This window comes from Barbus barbus (assembly GCF_936440315.1).
Source record: "Barbus barbus genome assembly, chromosome: 24".
Lineage (NCBI taxonomy): Eukaryota > Metazoa > Chordata > Actinopteri > Cypriniformes > Cyprinidae > Barbus > Barbus barbus.
The window spans coordinates 7,755,617-7,772,889 of NC_136752.1; the positions used below are offsets into that span (position 1 = coordinate 7,755,617).

The window sequence follows — 17,273 nt, forward strand, 5'->3', positions numbered from 1 at the left end:
TGCACCAAGTGGTGTACAAAACCAGAAGTCTCCTTGTGTTGATGCCTTTAGAATTACTCAAGTACATTTCTCGAGATAATTTGGAAATATTAAACTTACAGGTTCATATCAACAGAATGGGGCCTATAGACACCTGCTGCAGGGCTTCCTCTGAAAAGCCTGAACTTCTGCGAACTGTGGAATATTAAGACCGATCAGAGATGAGAAACATCACTTTGACATTACTGAATTGAAAGCGTTACCTCTATTTGAACTGCTCCCAACCGGATTCTGAACTGCTGGACACTCTTTGTAGCAACGTCCATCAGCAGTGTTCTCGACATGACAAATAACGACGTCACAATGGACAAAAACCTAAATTTGCCAAGTAAATGAACTGTTATAGGGTTATCGCTTTGATCCACAATACATGAAAAGAACTGTTTTATAAAGAATTTGTATCAATAAAAATTCTGGAAACTTTTCAACTTACCCTTCTGGCCAAGGTGTCATCCTCACTTTCAGAACTCTCATCATCATCATCTTTGAGAGCAAATGTCTTAACTTCAAACCTTTTGAAGTGATCTGGGATGTCCACTCTGTCATCTGCGATAACAGGATGGAAGATGGTCTGTTCAGGGTCTTTAGGATTGGCACATCTGGTCAGAGAAGAAGAATTAGAACTCACATCAAGTAGAAATGTTCCACAAATGCATACAATGTTTCAAACATACCCATCAACTATTAAATCCCATCTAGGTTTGGATTCTTTGTCCTTGGATAGTGTTGCCCAACAGTTTTCCAGGACTACTGCTACCCTGGAGTCCTTGGAGTGATCCATACCCACCTCAAAATATAGAGGCTGTTTCAGAAACTTTAAAACCGGGTAGTCACCATCATGATAGAAGAGCCGGTAAACCATATCTAGAGAGGTGGGGATCTCAAATTATACCATGCATTGCTCCGACTAACAGGCATTTGTCTTAAGTTAGTATCTAGTTACACTGAACAAAATTATAAATGCAGCACTTTTGTTTTTGCCCCCATTTTTCATGAGTTGAACTCAAAGATCTAAGACTTTTTCCATGTACACAAAAGGCCAATTTCTCTCAAATATTATTCACAAATCTGTCTAAATCTGTGTTAGTGAGCACTTCTCCTTTGCCGAGATAATCCATCCACCTCACAGGTGTGGCATATCAAGATGCTGATTAACATGATTATTGCACAGGTGTGCCTTAGGCTGGCCACAATAAAAGGCCACTCTAAAATGTGCAGTTTTACTGTATTTGGGGGGGGGGTCCGGGGTCCAAAAACCAGTGAGTATCTGGTGTGACCACCATTTTCCTCACGCAGTGCAACACATCTCCTTCGCATAGAGTTGATCAGGTTGTCCACTCCTCTTCAGTGGCTGTGCGAAGTTGCTGGATATTGGCAGGAACTGAAACACGCTGTCGTATACGCCGATCCAGAGCATTCCAAACATGCTCAATGGGTGACATGTCCAGTGAGTATGCTGGCCATGCAAGAACTGGGATGTTTTCAGCTTCCAGGAATTGTGTACAGATCCTTGCAACATGGGGCCGTGCATTATCATGCTGCAACATGAGGTGATGGTCGTGGATGAATGGCACAACAATGGGCCTCAGGATCTCACCACGGTATCTGTGTGCATTCAAAATGCCATCAATAAAATGCACCTGTGTTCGTTGTCCATAACATACGCCTGCCCATACCATAACCTCACCACCACCATGGGCCACTCGATCCACAACATTGACATCAGCAAACCGCTCACCCACACAACGCCATACACGCTGTCTGCCATCTGCCCTGTACAGTGAAAACCTACAGTCAGTTCGAGACCCCGATGAGGTCGACGAGCATGCAGATGAGCTTCCTTGAGACGGTTTCTGACAGTTTGTGCAGAAATTCTTTGGTTAAGCAAACTGATTGTTGCATCAGCCATCTGGGTGGCTGGTCTCAGACAATCTTGGAGGTGAAGATGCTGGATATGGAGGCCCTGGGCTGGTGTGGTTACATGTGGTCTGCGGTTGTGAGGCCGGTTGGATGGACTGCCAAATTCTCTGAAACACCTTTGGAGACTGCTTATGGTAGAGAAATGAACATTCAATTCAGGGGCAACAGCTCTGGTGGACATTCCTGCAGTCAGCATGCCAACTGCACGCTCCATCAAAACTTGCGACATCTGCGGCATTGTGCTGTGTGATAAAACTGCACATTTTTGAGTGGCCTTTTATTGTGGCCAGCCTAAGGCACACCTGTGCAATAGTCATGCTGTCTAATCAGCATCTTGATATGCCATCCATGAGGTGGATGGATTATCTCGGCAAAGGAGAAGTGCTCACCAACACGGATTTAGACAGATCTGTGAACAATATTTGAGAAATAGGCCTTTTGTGTACACAGAAAAAGTCTTAGATCTTTGAGTTCAGCTCATGAAAAATGGGGGCAAAAACAAAAGTTTTGCATTTATAATTTTGTACAGTGTACTTTTCACAAAAAGTTGCTGCATCCTGGCTTATCAATGTAATTAAAAGTCATCATGAAATTATAATGGATCCAATATACTTTATTGGGCAATCTCGGCCTTATTGTGAATGATTTAAGATCGCATGTTATTCCCAAAAACAAAACATTGGACAAAGAAACCATTAGCAAAAGTAGTTTACATACCCTTAGAAAGCCTCAGGCTAACAGTGAGTTCACCCTTCCCAACATCTGCGTACGGCTCTTTAAAGTGAGAAACAGCATGAAAGATCATGCTTTGAGTGGCGTTTGCGATATAAACACAGGACATCATGAACCTGTTTGAGATGAGCAGACTTCATTTACATTTTAGTCATTGTACTTCACCATATAATTGCTTAATATTTACAACTTGAATTGTGGTAACTAAGTCATTACTAAGCAAAAACTGACATCAATAAAGGAAACTGAAGTGAATTTAACCCTTTAAATGGACAAACATGTTAAGTTATTTTTATAATTCTTTATTAATAATGAAAAATTACATAATGCAGACCTAACAGTGCATTTTTATCAGGACTCTGAATCATCTTTTTTTATATAGTTGATTTATCCTGTTTAGCAAAGGGTTAAACGCTACATGCTTGTTTTGATGGACAAAGCTTTGTGAGGCATGCGTTGCTTAAAACCTAACCTGTATTCCTGCTCAGGGAGTACTGTCTCTGGCAAAAGTACATCTCTCTTCCAGGTGACTTCATTCTCATATATCATGGTATCCTCAACAAACTGAACAAGCTAAAGAGTTAATGAATCACCTTATTACATAAGTTGTGTGAATATTTGATCCGAGCACCCTTGTACCTTTCGCGTGGTTCCACAAGTGGTGACACCAAAGTGAAAATAAGCAAAGTAGTCTTGACTGTAGGAGGGTTTGCAGGACGGGTCTCTTAGGGAGAGTTCTCCGGGAAGAATATGTGGGAACAATTCCAGTTTGGGAAGCACCACAGTTACTGTTCCATTAGAAAAACACTCTGGGACAACAAAGAAACTCACAATCGTAAAATATCAACAAGACATCATGAAAGCGATGTAAAATACAGACCAACCTGACAATATTACAAAAAAGGGGCAGGCAAGAGAGAACTCTCTGAAGCTCCAGTTATTCAAGGAATCGTGCATTTCCACATCAATTCTTCCCATGATTCCCGCCAACTGAACAGACTTGAAAAATAAAAGTATAAAAACAGTCAGAAAAAAAAAGCAGCATGTGGCTTTGAAACAACTGAAGTTATTCAACTAAAGCCTCATGTTTTAATGTTTCGGTGAACTATCCCTTTGTATATGTGTGGGCACCACTTATGACTGGAAAACTGTGCTGTCGTAAGCATCACTAATCACTAGTGCAACCCAAGAAAGCTGAAGAATACCTCAAAAGCCACAAATGGTGCTAGGAATGGCACAATGATTTTGAAATGGGTTTCATTTGAATGATGCTCATACTGCTGTAAAATCGTATTATTCAGCTCCAAATGTCCTAGATGGATCTTTATTTGGGAACTTGGCGTGCTCCCATATTTGACATAAATGTTGAAGCTGTCCTCATTGCAACTTCCCTCTACATGTGGAAGGACTGCAGAAAAAGGACACAAAAAGGTAAATATCAGCACGACCCAGTTATGCAAAATTCTGCTCCTAGAGATCTGCCTTGCTGCAGAGGTTACTGTAGTTCCCCCAAATCAATGGTGCCATAAATGCCATATGAACAACACTTGAGCTGCAAAAAAAAAAAAAAAAAACTGACCATCAGACAATGCGGATTGGCTAATGAAACCATAACCACAATATCGCATTTATATACTACCTGGATCACACAAGTGATCCAAAACTTGACCCCTCTGCACAAAGGGAGATCTCCAGGAGCAGGACCTTGTTCCAGTCTTTTTCTTAAAAGGTCTTTTTCAGTCTAAGGTCTTACCAATGTCAGCTAAAGAAGCTTCTAGTACAACGGAGTGTGAAAGTGCTGTATGTTCAGGCAAGATGGCGAAACCAAAGACCAAATCAAGTATGTAGGTTCTTACATCAGGGCGAAACATCTGCATTATAGATGAAACCATTTTAAGACAAGGCAAATCACACGAGCTAGGATAACAGCTGCATAGACAGAAGTGAAATGCGTATACCTTTATTTGGACATAAGGTTCAGAGAAGGGAACCTGGAGAGCAAAGGCTTTAGTGTCATTCGGAAAGCTGTGCTCTTGCAGGTTAATGCCTTTAATAATGATCTCCGAGACAGTGAGTAATTCAGAGCCAAAGGTGATATTCAGCAGCTCCACATCAGGTAGGAAGTAACCCAGAAGTACATCAAACACCCTCAGCTTGGGTTGAGTGTCTGATCACATAAAAACAATTCTCAAAAAAAAACAAAAAAAACAAAAAAAAAAAAAAACTCTCTCTACATATACACACACACACATATATATATATACACATATACATATATATATATATATATATATATATATATATATATATATATAAATAAAATAAAATAAAATAAGCCTTTCTTCCCTAAATTCAACACTCACAGTCGGTAACTTGGGGTGGCCATGGTGTCAAAGGAGTGGTGATGGGGAACAAGACCGTATACGTGGTCTCATCCTGGCCCTCCTTCCACAGCAGCTCAAGCATGGGTTCTATGGTGTAACTGACATGGTACTGGTCCTCAAGAACATGACTCTGTAATTAACCAAAAAGGCCTTAGTCATTGCCTTCAAGTTAAACAGAAAAAGGAAAGCAGTTGACAATTCAACCTTGTAGTATCCATCAGCAGCTCCAATAGGAATCTCAACAACTACATGGGACTCTTTGAATGTCACGGCATAGTTACGGCTTTCCATCTCTTCAGGTGTTAGCCTTCTTCCATTGATGCCCATGTGCACCTCCAGGATTTCGACTTCCAAGGACACCAAAGGAGTTATGTGCAGAGGAACTTGCCAATAAATCATTTGACCCACAACTGAAGCTCCATCTGAAGTCAAATCAGAACACAATACGAGTTGTAGAACACCAAAATGGCAAAATAACGTGTGTGTGTCAATGAAATCTCACTGATTGGACAGGCAGCTGCCGACTCGACTATAGTCATCATCCAGCGGTCTCGGAACAAGACCACTGATTTGAACACTACCATATCGACATCATCAACCTAACAAGGAAAAATACTTCAGGCACTACAGAGAAATGAATGCCAATGCTGGCACATGAAACCGTTCATACATTTTGGACAAAGGTTTCAACCATGTGGTATGGGCATCGCATGACCAGTCGTGTTGGAGAACTCTGAACATTGTAGCCCATCGCTTGTAGGGTCTCTTTATCAAAAGACTTCTCTTCAGGGGTGTACAGTAGGATTTTCCAGAGTTGCAAGTTAGGTATAACTGTAGGCTGTTAAAAAGGAACGAGAGAAGATTCTGTATCAAAGAAAATCATGAAATTATCTATGAAGAACATGAAAATGTAGAAGAAAAAATTAAATACAATGTAAGTGGTACTTGCACATGCGATGCTAGGGTAGTTGCCAGGATATTGCTATACGGTTGGCAAAGTGTTAGGGGTCTTTTTAGTGCATTGTAATATGGTTTCTAGGGAGCTTTTAGTGGTTGCTAGGCCAAAATAGGATCTCACCCCTATTCCCTATTGTGGGAACTCCTCTTCAGTCTATAGCTGCATTTGGAATTGCATAGCATCCGAGTAGATACTTTATTGCCATTAAAATATATATAGAGAGTATGCATAGTATAAATGCAATCGGGACATATTACATCTGTCATGTGACCTACAACATTAGTTGCAATGCTTCACTGCCATAAAAGACTTCACTCCCGTGGCCTCATGGGATAGTAAATCATTGGATGCACACTCAAAAATATTGGCAGTTGTAGTAAACCACCCGGGTATTTCTCATATACCATTTCACAAATACCAATGAAAAAGATATATACTACCTATGTTGGGGTAGTTACAAGTAACACAAGGTATGTAATCAGAATTACTTTTTCATTTAAAAAAAACAAACTTTTTAAAATAAGATAAAATATATATATATTTTTTTCCCATCTGTTGACTAAAAGCAATTGTAAACTTAATATGAACATACATTGACACAAAAATAGATTCAGTATTCATCAGAATTAATGCAAACAGTGAAAAGCAAACTCAGAATATTACAAAAACCCATAATAATTAAATACTTAAACACAAAAATCCTTTATGCGTTCAATCCCATTGTATTAACCAGTGTTGCTGACCTTCAATGATGTAATTTAACCATACTAAGCAATTTTGTTATGAAAGGGCTTTATATTAACCCATAAAAAAAAAAAAAAAAAAAACAAGCCCAGGCCAGATAACGCAAAAGTAATGTAATGCATTACTTCCTATGAAAAGTAACTGAGTGATGCAATTATTGACTTTTTTAGGGAGTAACAATATTTGTAAATCAATACTTTTAAAAAATAACTTTCCCCAACACTGTATATTGTTTGTAAGGATGCAGTTTTAGATTCAACTTATGAGATTTGACCCCTTTTTAAAACTTACAATAGTAACACCACACACTCCTTAAAAACACACAATTTTAGACATAATTTAGTATAAATGGTGTGGGACACCAGCAGCTTACTGAAGCACCACTAAAAAGATTATTATACATACCAGCTGTTTTACTGGTGCTGTCTTGATTTCTGGTATCGCATTTCTTACGGACACCTGACAGAACATAAGCATGCACAGGCTGGTAACACAAGTAATGCATTTCCATTGACACGTTAGATTACAACTAGTCTTAGATCATTATCCAATTAGATGAGAAGTTCCTCAATTTAGCAGCCATCAGTCCTATAAACTATCCAGCTACCACTGGTCAAACCTGATGCATAACCTCCACATAATGTCAGAAATGTCCACATTTTATCAAAAGTTAAGAAAATAAGTTACTTGCCTCCATGAAGTTTGTTTCACACAATATCTCACGTGAAGTCATGGTGTGACTGCAGAACTTGAACACTTCATGGACTTTCTCAGATAGCGTGGGGAATTCATACAGTTTAAACTGCATGGCTACTCTAAATTCCTTGTCACCCTATTAAAAAAACGGTAGGTGTAATTAGAAATAAAACGATTTCCCTCTTAAACATCCACTCCTGCATTTCAACTTTAATATTTTCTTAATTATTTACACAAACTATCGTTCCAGAACTAGAGCTGGTTAAAGAAATGCTTAATTTATAAAGACACAAACCTGGTTCTCTGCATAACAACTCTGTAGGGAAGCTGACACTATCGTATTCCCCCAAGGATCAGATTTCTGTGCATAGCCACATTGAGCTGCCAGGTGAGGTGTGAGAAGGACTGTCTGGGTGTCATCTGAAACGCCCAGAGAAGGTCTGAATTGATTCCTGGGTGTATTAAACTCATTGGCACACGAACAAAGGGATAATTAACTTACTGACTGCATAAAGCTCTAAAGGACTTCCTGCACTCAAGGAACCAGGGAGGATAAACTGTACCCTATTTCCAAGACATTCAGCTAGGATTCCATCTGCAATAAAGAAATGTGTCCATTAAGTAATTAATTACATGACTTGACACAAAATAGTGAATGCACAGTATGGCTTACCTACAGAGTTATCTGCATGGATGCTTATCACAGTGACCACAACCCATAACGCCCTACAAATATCATAAATAAATCAACTCATCTTGTGATGAATTCAAACATTCATATTTCCATATCCTAAAACATACCCTATTTCAAAGCATCCCATTATGATATCTTTGTTAACCTTTGTCTTCTACACAAATGCGCGACCGCAACTGTGTCTCGTGCGCGTTTTGTCTGATTGCACAGTATTGCGCGCAGGTGAGGAACTCAAACAGCTTGCGCGGCTTCCTGCGCTCGTTGACGGGACTCTCCGCCCTACTAGGTGTGGATTTAAAGATGAACGGGAAACCCCTGGCTCTTTGTGCCTATAGCGATCATGTATTATTGATAAAGTGACTGTTTCTGTGGAGTTTTGCGTCAGTGCGGAAAGGCGCAAGTGATTTGAAGCCGCGTGGGTGTGTGATCTTCAGTTGATTTTATATTTGCGGTAAGATTTCTCTCTTTTACCATTTCTTCTGATGTCTAACTGTAGTTATGACTCATGAGAAACTCTGGGTTTAGATGTTACATTGACTATATCTAAGTAACTATAAGGTTTTAAAAGGACTCTTTCTTAATAACGGAATTTTAGAGCTTGGTTTCTCTAGCAGTAAGATGGGATGTTTCAAACGTCTACGAGGCATATTAGGATAATTCGTGTGCAAACAAAAGTAAGTATCATAATTTAATAAAAATCATAAAAGGCATGAACAATAAATCAATAATGGAATATATTCAGGCAAGAGTGAACTATATAGGCTATGTATGTATCATAGCCTATATGGACAAAACTATTGGGACACCCCCTTCTAATGAACAGGTCTGACTACTTTAGTAATTTCCATGAGTACAAATCTTAATGTTAAATCATATAATGATAGGCCTATTCTAAGCAGTTGTGTGCTTATAATTTTATGGCAACAGTTTGGACGGGACCCTTCTCTATATGACAATGCAAGGTTCAAAAGTCCCTTTTTCTGTTCTGAAGAAGGGGGTGTTTCAATAATTTTGACACATAGTGTATGTACAAGTCATTGATGTTTGGTGATGAGTTTTTGGTTCAAGGTCTGCATTTAACCCTTGTACTCTGTTTGGGGTTTTTGACCCCAAATGACATTTGCTGAAATAATAATAATAATAATAAAAAAAAAAAAAAGTTCCCTTTATCTAAATGGCATGAGACTTGTCAACACTTGGTAGCTCTACAAATAAAAAATTCAACTGGATTTAAATCTGGTTGTATGTTAGTGTAAAAAAAAAAGACCCCACATTTAAATGAATGGGGAAATGATAAAATTGGTACCTTTTTGCTTTTTAATTTTTCAAATAAAATCAATAAATCCACCCCAATACAGACGACAAAATGCACGAAAATGAAGTAGCAACCCTTCCACACATTCGCAATGCAGAACGATTACCCCCCCCCCCCCCCCCCTAAAAAAAAATCAACATAGACATCAATTGAAGACTATGAAAATATAGATTTTTTTTTTGTTACATAATTTGTCTAAAATGTCAGTTACAATGCAGACATGTAATGTCAAATATAATGTCAGCTTAATAGCAACTTTTTATCAATGTTAATAGTATATGTAAAAATTAAATATTAGAATCAGAATGAGCTTTATTGGCCAAGTATGTTTACACGTACAAGGAATTTGTTTTAGTGACAGAAGCTCAACAGAAAGACAGCAACAGGACAGGACACGGACAATAAAAACAAAATAACAAGAAATAGCCAATAACCAATGTACAAAGCAGCAAAAAAAAAACAATATATAATATAGACAACTATGTATGTACAGGTCAAGTATGTGCAAATTAGAAATGAGAAAAATTAAAATAAAATAAGTGAGTGTGGTGAATGGATAATGTATTAGTTGTGTGTTCCACGTTTATTATTGAGTGTTCATGAGATGTATTGACTGAGGGAAGAAACTGTTTCTGTGTCTGGTCGTTCTGGTGCTCAGAGCTCTGTAGCGTCGACCAGACGGTAACCGTTCAAAGAGGTTGTGTGCTGGATGTGAGGGGTCTAGAGGGATTTTACCAGCCCTTTTGCTCACTCTGGATAAGTACAGTTCTTGGAGAGTGGGGAGGGTTGTACCAATGATTCGCTCAGCAGTCCGGACTACCCTCCGTAGTCTTCTGAGGTCAGATTTGGTAGCTGAGCTGAACCAGACAGTTATTGAAGTGCAGAGGACGGATTCAAGGATGGCGGAGTAGAACTGTTTCAGTAAGTCCTGTGGCAGGTTGAACTTCCTCAGCTGGCGAAGAAAGTACAACCTCTGCTGGGCCTTCCTGACAATGGAGTCAATGTGAATATCCCACTTCAGGTCCTGAGAGATGGTGGTGCCCATCTGAGTGACTCCACTGCAGTCACAGTGCTGTTCATGATGGTGAGTGGGGGGAGTGCAGGGGGGTTTCTCCTGAAGTTCACAATCATCTCCACAGTTTTGAGCGTGTTAAGCTCCAGGTTGTTAAGTTCAAGTTCAAGTTCATTTTATTTGTATAGCACATATACAACAGCCAACAGGCTGACCAAAGTGCTTCACAGATGATACCACATACACAGAAAAACAGATCAGACAAAATGTAATATAACCCGATAAAAAAAATATATATATATAATAATAATAATAAATAAAAAATTATAATTAAATAAAAAAGGCCATATCACAGTACTCAATACACTAAGGAAAACAAATACGTTTTTAGCAGGGACTTAAAAACAGACAGTGAAGGGGCCATTCTAATCTCTAGAGGCAGGGCATTCCAAAGTCGGGGCCCTGCCACTGCAAATGCATGCTCACCTCTGCGCTTAAGCCTAACGTGAGGGACTACCAACAAAGTCTGGTCACAGGATCGTAGGCTTCTGGACGGAGTGTAGAGATGAAGAAGCTCAGAGAGGTAGACAGGGCTAAATTGTGAAGGGATTTATATACAAAGAGTAAAATTTTAAAATCTATTCTCTGACAAACCAGCAACCAGTGTAAGGATTTAAGAACCGGGGTGATGTGTTCATGTTTACGACACTTTAAAAGAAGTCTGGCCGCAGCATTCTGAACAAGCTGAAGACGTGCAATCTGACCCTTAGATATACCGCAGTATAAAGAATTGCAGTAATCTAGACGAGATGTAACAAAAGCGTGAACAGCCATTTCTAGAGTTTTAGGAGTGAGAAAATGTTTAATTTTAGACAGTAAGCGAAGCTGATAGAAACTGGATCCGATAACAGAGGAGATATGCTTATCAAATTTTAAATGCTGGTCAACGAGAACTCCTAGGTTCCGAACCCGTGAGGATCTAAAAACAGATAAACTTTCTAACTTGGGGCTTATACACCGAGAGTTCTCATTTGGACCGAAAACAATTACCTCAGTCTTGTCTTCATTTAGGAAGAGGACATTTTGGGCTAGCCATAATTTAACCTCCTCTAGACATCGCAGAAGAGAAGTAATCGCAGTGGAATTGTTTCTTTTGATAGGTAAATAGATCTGAGTAAGTTAAGACTGCACCATACAGCCAGCTCCTTCACCTCCTGTCTGTAAGCAGACTCGTCACCGTCCTGAATGAGGCCGATCAGTGTGTTGTCGTCTGCAAACTTCAGGAGCTTGACAGAGGGGTCTTTAGAGGTGCAGTCGTTGGTGAAGAGGGAGAAGAGCAGTGGGGAGAGAACACAGCCCTGAGGAGCTCCAGTGCTGATGGTGCAGGTGTTGGATGTGAATTTACCAAGCTTTAGTAACTGCTGTCTGTCTGTCAGGAAGCTGGTGATCCACTGGCAGAAGGAGGTGGGGACGGAGAGCTGAGTTGGTTTATTTTGAAGGGTTTCCGTGATAATGGTGTTAAAAGCGGAGCTGAAGTCCACAAACAGGATCCTCACATAAGTCCCTGGTCTGTCAGATGCTGCAGGGTGAAGTGCAGTCCCATGTTGACTGCATCATCCACAGACCTGTTTGCTCTGTAGGCAAACTGCAGGGGGTCCAGTAAGGGTCCAGTGATGTCCTTCAGATAAGCCAAAACCAGTCTTTCAAATGATTTCATGGCTACAGACGTTAGGGCCACAGGTCTGTAGTCATTAAGTCCAGTAATTTTGGGTTTCTTTGGGACGGGGATGATGGTGGAGCGTTTGAAGCATGAGGGGACTTCACACAGCTCCAGTGATCTATTGAAGATCTGTGTGAAGATGGGGGCCAGCTGATCAGCACAGATTTTTAGGCATTATTTGAGTTTTTTTTAGGCTATTTTTAGGCATTTATTTGAGTAGTTTTTCCAACACAGTCTCAAGGCAAACTATTTTACGTTTTGGTGAATTGGTGGCTAATTCGTATCTCATTCCTATGTTTTTGTATGATTTGCCTCACTGGTCCTATGATGTGACATATATATTTTAAAGTACCATGTATTTCAAGTAATATGATAAAAAAAACAACATTTAAACAAAGAGTATAGCATGTCTGCAGGACTATGATTAAACAAAATCTAGAGGAGGGGTCCTCAACTCCAGATCTCGAGATCCACTTTCCTGTAGAGATTAGCTTCAACCTGGAGCTACCTACCTACCTGCAAATCTGTAGTAATCCTGAAGACATAGCAAAGAAAGGACAGTAAAAAATAATTTTCAATTAGACCACAGGGGTATCAGTGTTTATAGATTTGAGTTGACTTTAAATAAGATTTTAGTTTTAGTTTAAACATTTCAATAGATGGGCACATCCTTGCGTCTTCTGGTAGAGTGTTCCATTGAATAATAGCTTTCACTGAGAAAGACGATAACCCAAAGGCAGAGTGACGAAAAGGAACAACACAGTCGCTAATTGATGATGATCTAGTAGATCTTACCGAGACTATAGAGCGAAAATGCACAAAATCACGAAGTACTGAAGGGGCCAAACCATTTAAAATTTTATATACCATACACAAATTTGAAAAAAAAAACACAAAAATTATCAAAGAACCTACAGTGGTGATATTGCTTAGGCTTTTTGTCCAGAGTTTTTAAAGTATGTTGTTTAGGTTGGAGCTAAACTCTGCAGGAAAGTGGATCTCGAAGTCCAGAGTTGAGGACCCCTGATCTAGAGTTTATATTCTGGTCATTTATTTAATCAGTTTCATTGATTTAGTAGTTTTCTGTGTTTTTGATGTAGCTAACATTCACATTTCTGTTGTTTTAGTGGAAAATGCCAGTATATCATTGGCAAGACTTCCAGATTCGATGAATCAATACCACCATGATGTATGGGCAAGTTCTCCACCATCAAGGCAGGGAGGAAGATCTTGTTAATCTCAACGTTGGAGGCACCCATCACAAGGTGGAGCGCTATGTTCTGCTTCGGTTCCCCAACACGCGTGTGGGTCAGCTAATCCAGTGCTGCAGCGATGCTGCAATCCTGGAACTCTGTGACGACTACAGCCCCGCTGAGCAGGAATACTACTTCGACAGGAGCCCGCAAGTCTTCCACTGTGTTTTGAACTTCTACCGTACAGGACACTTTCATGCTCTGGAGGAGCTCTGTGTGTTTTGCTTCAGTCAGGAGATCGAATACTGGGGCATTGGTGAGCTGGATCTGGAAGCCTGCTGTCTCGAATGGTTCCTTGAGCGCAAAGATGAGCTGGAGCAGAATGCGTCTGGCCGGTCTAGTAATGCATCGTCGTCTGGAGAGATCTCGGTTGTGAGCAGTGACCTGTGGAGGTTTGAGGGCACGTGGTGTTCAGATGTCCGCAAGTTCATGTGGCAAATTCTTGAAGATCCCAATCACTCCAAGTGTTCCAAAGGTGTAGCTGTGGTTTCCGTCCTGGTCATTTTGACCTCCATTGTGGCCATGTGTATCCACAGTATGCCGCAATTCAGGTATGCAACCGACAGTGAACATTCTGTCCTGGACTCTCTGGAGTTCATCTGTATCATTTTCTTCTCAGTGGAGTTTGTCCTGCGAGTCCTAGCAGCTCCTCAGCCATGGAGGTTTTTGGGAAACCCTCTGAACATGATTGACATGGCTTCTATCTTGCCTTTCTATGTGATGCTGGCCTTTGAAAGATTGGATGAAGAGGATGAGGAGGAAAACCAACATCTGGTCAATATGGGGAAGGTGGTTCAGGTTCTCCGTTTAATGAGGGCCTTCAGGGTGCTAAAGCTTGCTCGACATTCAGAAGGAGTGAGAGCTTTTGGAGAAACTCTAAAGAACTGCCAATGCGAGGTGGGTCTGCTCGTTCTTTTCATTACTGTTGGAATATCGTTCTTCTCGACTTTTATCTACTACACTGAAAAGGAAGACGCTTCGTCCAAACTCTCTTCTATTCCTGTTTGTTGGTGGTGGGCCATTATTTCAATGACTACGGTGGGGTATGGGGATGTATATCCACAGACAGCGGCTGGGAGAATTGTAGCTACACTTTGCATTCTCTGTGGGTTGCTTGTGGTTTCTTTACCTACCACCATCATCATGAACAACTTTTCCAAGTACTTTGATAAAAATACACCTAAGAGGCACCTTTCAGAAGCTAAAACATAGGAAAATGTCAACGGTTTCCCTGTGGTTTAAAATGTTAGCTTGCTTTTGCAATCTAAACTTTTGAAACATTTTTGTGGTTGTTTCAAAGAAAGTCTTTATGACAGTCTTTACATTAATAAATAAAATTAACATATTGGTGTTAAATACTTCATTTTAAACAACAATGCCTGATGTTTGGAAAAAGTGAAAAACCTAGAACCAGCACTTCGAAGTCAAGTCATATGATACACTCAGAACAAATGAAAACGAGCAGCACAACATTCATTATTTTCTTCAAAAAAGTTTAATAGTAGTTCTATGTACAACAAATGATCATACTTAATATTCAGTTATTCAAAGAGGCAGATTGATCAAATCTGAAATTAGGCAAAATACTGAAGCAAAGCTAAAGCAGAGAAGGACTAAACCCTTCATAAAATCCTCATCTGCAAAAAACCCAACATTTCATATTCAGATATGTGAATATAACTCAAATTAGAAATAAAAAAGCAAATTAATTGTACAAATACCAAACTATTTGTAAAATGCCAAAACAACTAACAGCAATGAAACATCAAATCATACATTCATTTTTTTTCTTTTACGATCCTGCATGCTGTCATAGCTCTATAAAATAATCTTGACGAAGTTCAAATAAACATGGTTTAGAGCAAAAATAAATAAATAAATAAAACTGTTTAAATTAAGCATATATTCATTTATCAATATATGTATTTTTTTTCTAAATAAATAATGTATATTTGGCATTAGATTCATCCTTATTATTGATATATTTAATGATTCAAAACCAGTTTGAAGCCAAACCATTCTCAAAAACTCACTGTTAATAGCCCATTTATGAGAGGTCTCACTGATTCAAATCACATTACATAAGATGTGCTGGAAAACAAAACAAAAAAGAGAAAATCCCTCCCCTAGACAAATTAGTCATGAGAAACTAAGACCAAAATATTTTCATACCGGGGTTACGGTTAACCTTTGAGACCAAAACCTGTGAATACACAGCAAAACTGCCACGCTCTGAAAAGTCAATGGAGCACCACAGACAGACCTCAACATCCTAAAGAATCATTATTTTCACATAGTCGAACCGAAGAAAGGATGTCAAATTGTGTCTGTGCCACGATCAATGAAACCCTTCAGGTTATTGCTGAACAGGCAGCGAAACATCTGTACTTAATTTCTACAGCTGAACACTCATTCAACTGCCTATAATACTGTGATTTCTTTGCAGAGAAGCCTTGAATAGGTGGACAACTGACAAATGAAAAGGGAGCGTGGGGTAGAGAACAACTGATAAAGGGTATAATCTTGAATTTTGTAATTATAAGCAATTATATATATATATATATACATCTTAAAAAGATAATCGTGCCATTTGGAGGGCAGACAATGAGGCCTATACACTACTAAATATATTGATTCCGTATGAGTGTGAGTATATGCATGTTGATTGTCCTGGTAAAACCAATCCGTGCCTATATGAATCCAACACACCTCTATGACAAAAGCACCAGTTTTAATCCCTCATTTTTTTTTAACAGTTGTTTACATTGTTTCACATTTTCAGTAAAATAAATAACAGCATTGTTCATAGAACAATAGCCGTCTTTGCATTATGGAGGAGCTGACCCTCAAAGAGGAGAATCGAAAACTAACAAAACCTATTAAAGGGCTTCCCTGCAGTACGTCAGTACAAAAAAACTGCGCTGCCACTTTCAGTTTAATGTAATGCAATGCGTTTGCGGCTTTACTGTATATCTGTGCACACACTGGCCACAACTTTATAAAATGTTTTTATAGGCAAGAACTATCCTCAGGGGAAGTAGTGAATAAATAAACTGCAACCACGTTGAAAAAAAGCAGCATTGCTGGTCACCAGCATGTTGTGGTTTAGAATGCGGGAAGCTTAACTAGCTTAACCAGCAGAATTGCCACACAGCTGCAAATGTAGTAACTACAGCAACTGAAATGAATTGATTTGAAATAATTTGTTATTTGAATCTGAGGATAGTTGAGCCAAATTGTACAGATCAGAGTCTAAAAGTCCAGATTTCAGGTCCAAATCAGTTTTGGAAGTAAAAGGTTGTTTGCATTTTGCCTTTGAGGGCCAACCTACGTCAACCAGCTTCACTAGACAGATCACGTGTGTTGACTAGTATTTGTTGCTGGTGAATAGCAAAGCTATACTGGTCCACCAGCTAGACCAGCATCATACCAGCTCTAAATCATCTTTTCAACAGGGTTGCAAGACATATTTTGTTATTCCTTAATAAAATCTATTCACAAAAATGGGTAAAACATATAGTTTCTGTGAATAGGCGTCTCTTCTGAAACTCAGAAAGTCAGACTAGAGCTGCTGCATAGTAGAAAGGCATGACAAATCGCTCTGTTTGCCTTGAACTGATTGCAGAGAGACTCAGTGCTAGTAGAGAGACTTTACTAGCACTAGTGTAGTGTCCTGCCATTAATACCACACACTAAGAGGTAATGACACCATGTGCCTGCCATGTTTTTATACACTATTGCACATTCTGGCAAGTCTGGTAGAGTGTGTAAGCACGCAAGAGGTGGACACTGGCATTTAGTCTGAT

At 39.4% G+C, this 17,273-nt stretch overlaps 2 protein-coding genes across 2 annotated transcripts; one reads left to right on the forward strand and one right to left on the reverse strand.

Moving 5' to 3' along the window:
• Positions 1-103: 103 nt before the first annotated feature.
• On the reverse strand, positions 104-8,193 carry LOC306844177 (uncharacterized protein; the record flags this gene model as incomplete). The annotated part of the gene is made up of 20 exons (XM_079376127.1): positions 104-174; positions 243-354; positions 473-638; positions 714-903; positions 2,677-2,807; positions 3,164-3,255; positions 3,331-3,500; positions 3,576-3,690; positions 3,897-4,099; positions 4,445-4,562; positions 4,650-4,858; positions 5,055-5,205; positions 5,280-5,497; positions 5,578-5,674; positions 5,746-5,913; positions 7,183-7,236; positions 7,469-7,609; positions 7,769-7,893; positions 7,976-8,068; positions 8,178-8,193. 20 exons carry the CDS (start codon positions 8,191-8,193, stop codon positions 104-106), a joined length of 2,640 nt encoding a protein of 879 aa, XP_079232253.1.
• Positions 8,194-13,398: 5,205 nt separating this feature from the next.
• Positions 13,399-14,679, forward strand: LOC306844178 (delayed-rectifier potassium channel regulatory subunit KCNS3-like; the record flags this gene model as incomplete). Its single annotated transcript, XM_079376128.1, has 1 exon — positions 13,399-14,679. One exon carries the CDS (start codon positions 13,399-13,401, stop codon positions 14,677-14,679), a length of 1,281 nt encoding a protein of 426 aa, XP_079232254.1.
• Positions 14,680-17,273: the final 2,594 nt, after the last annotated feature.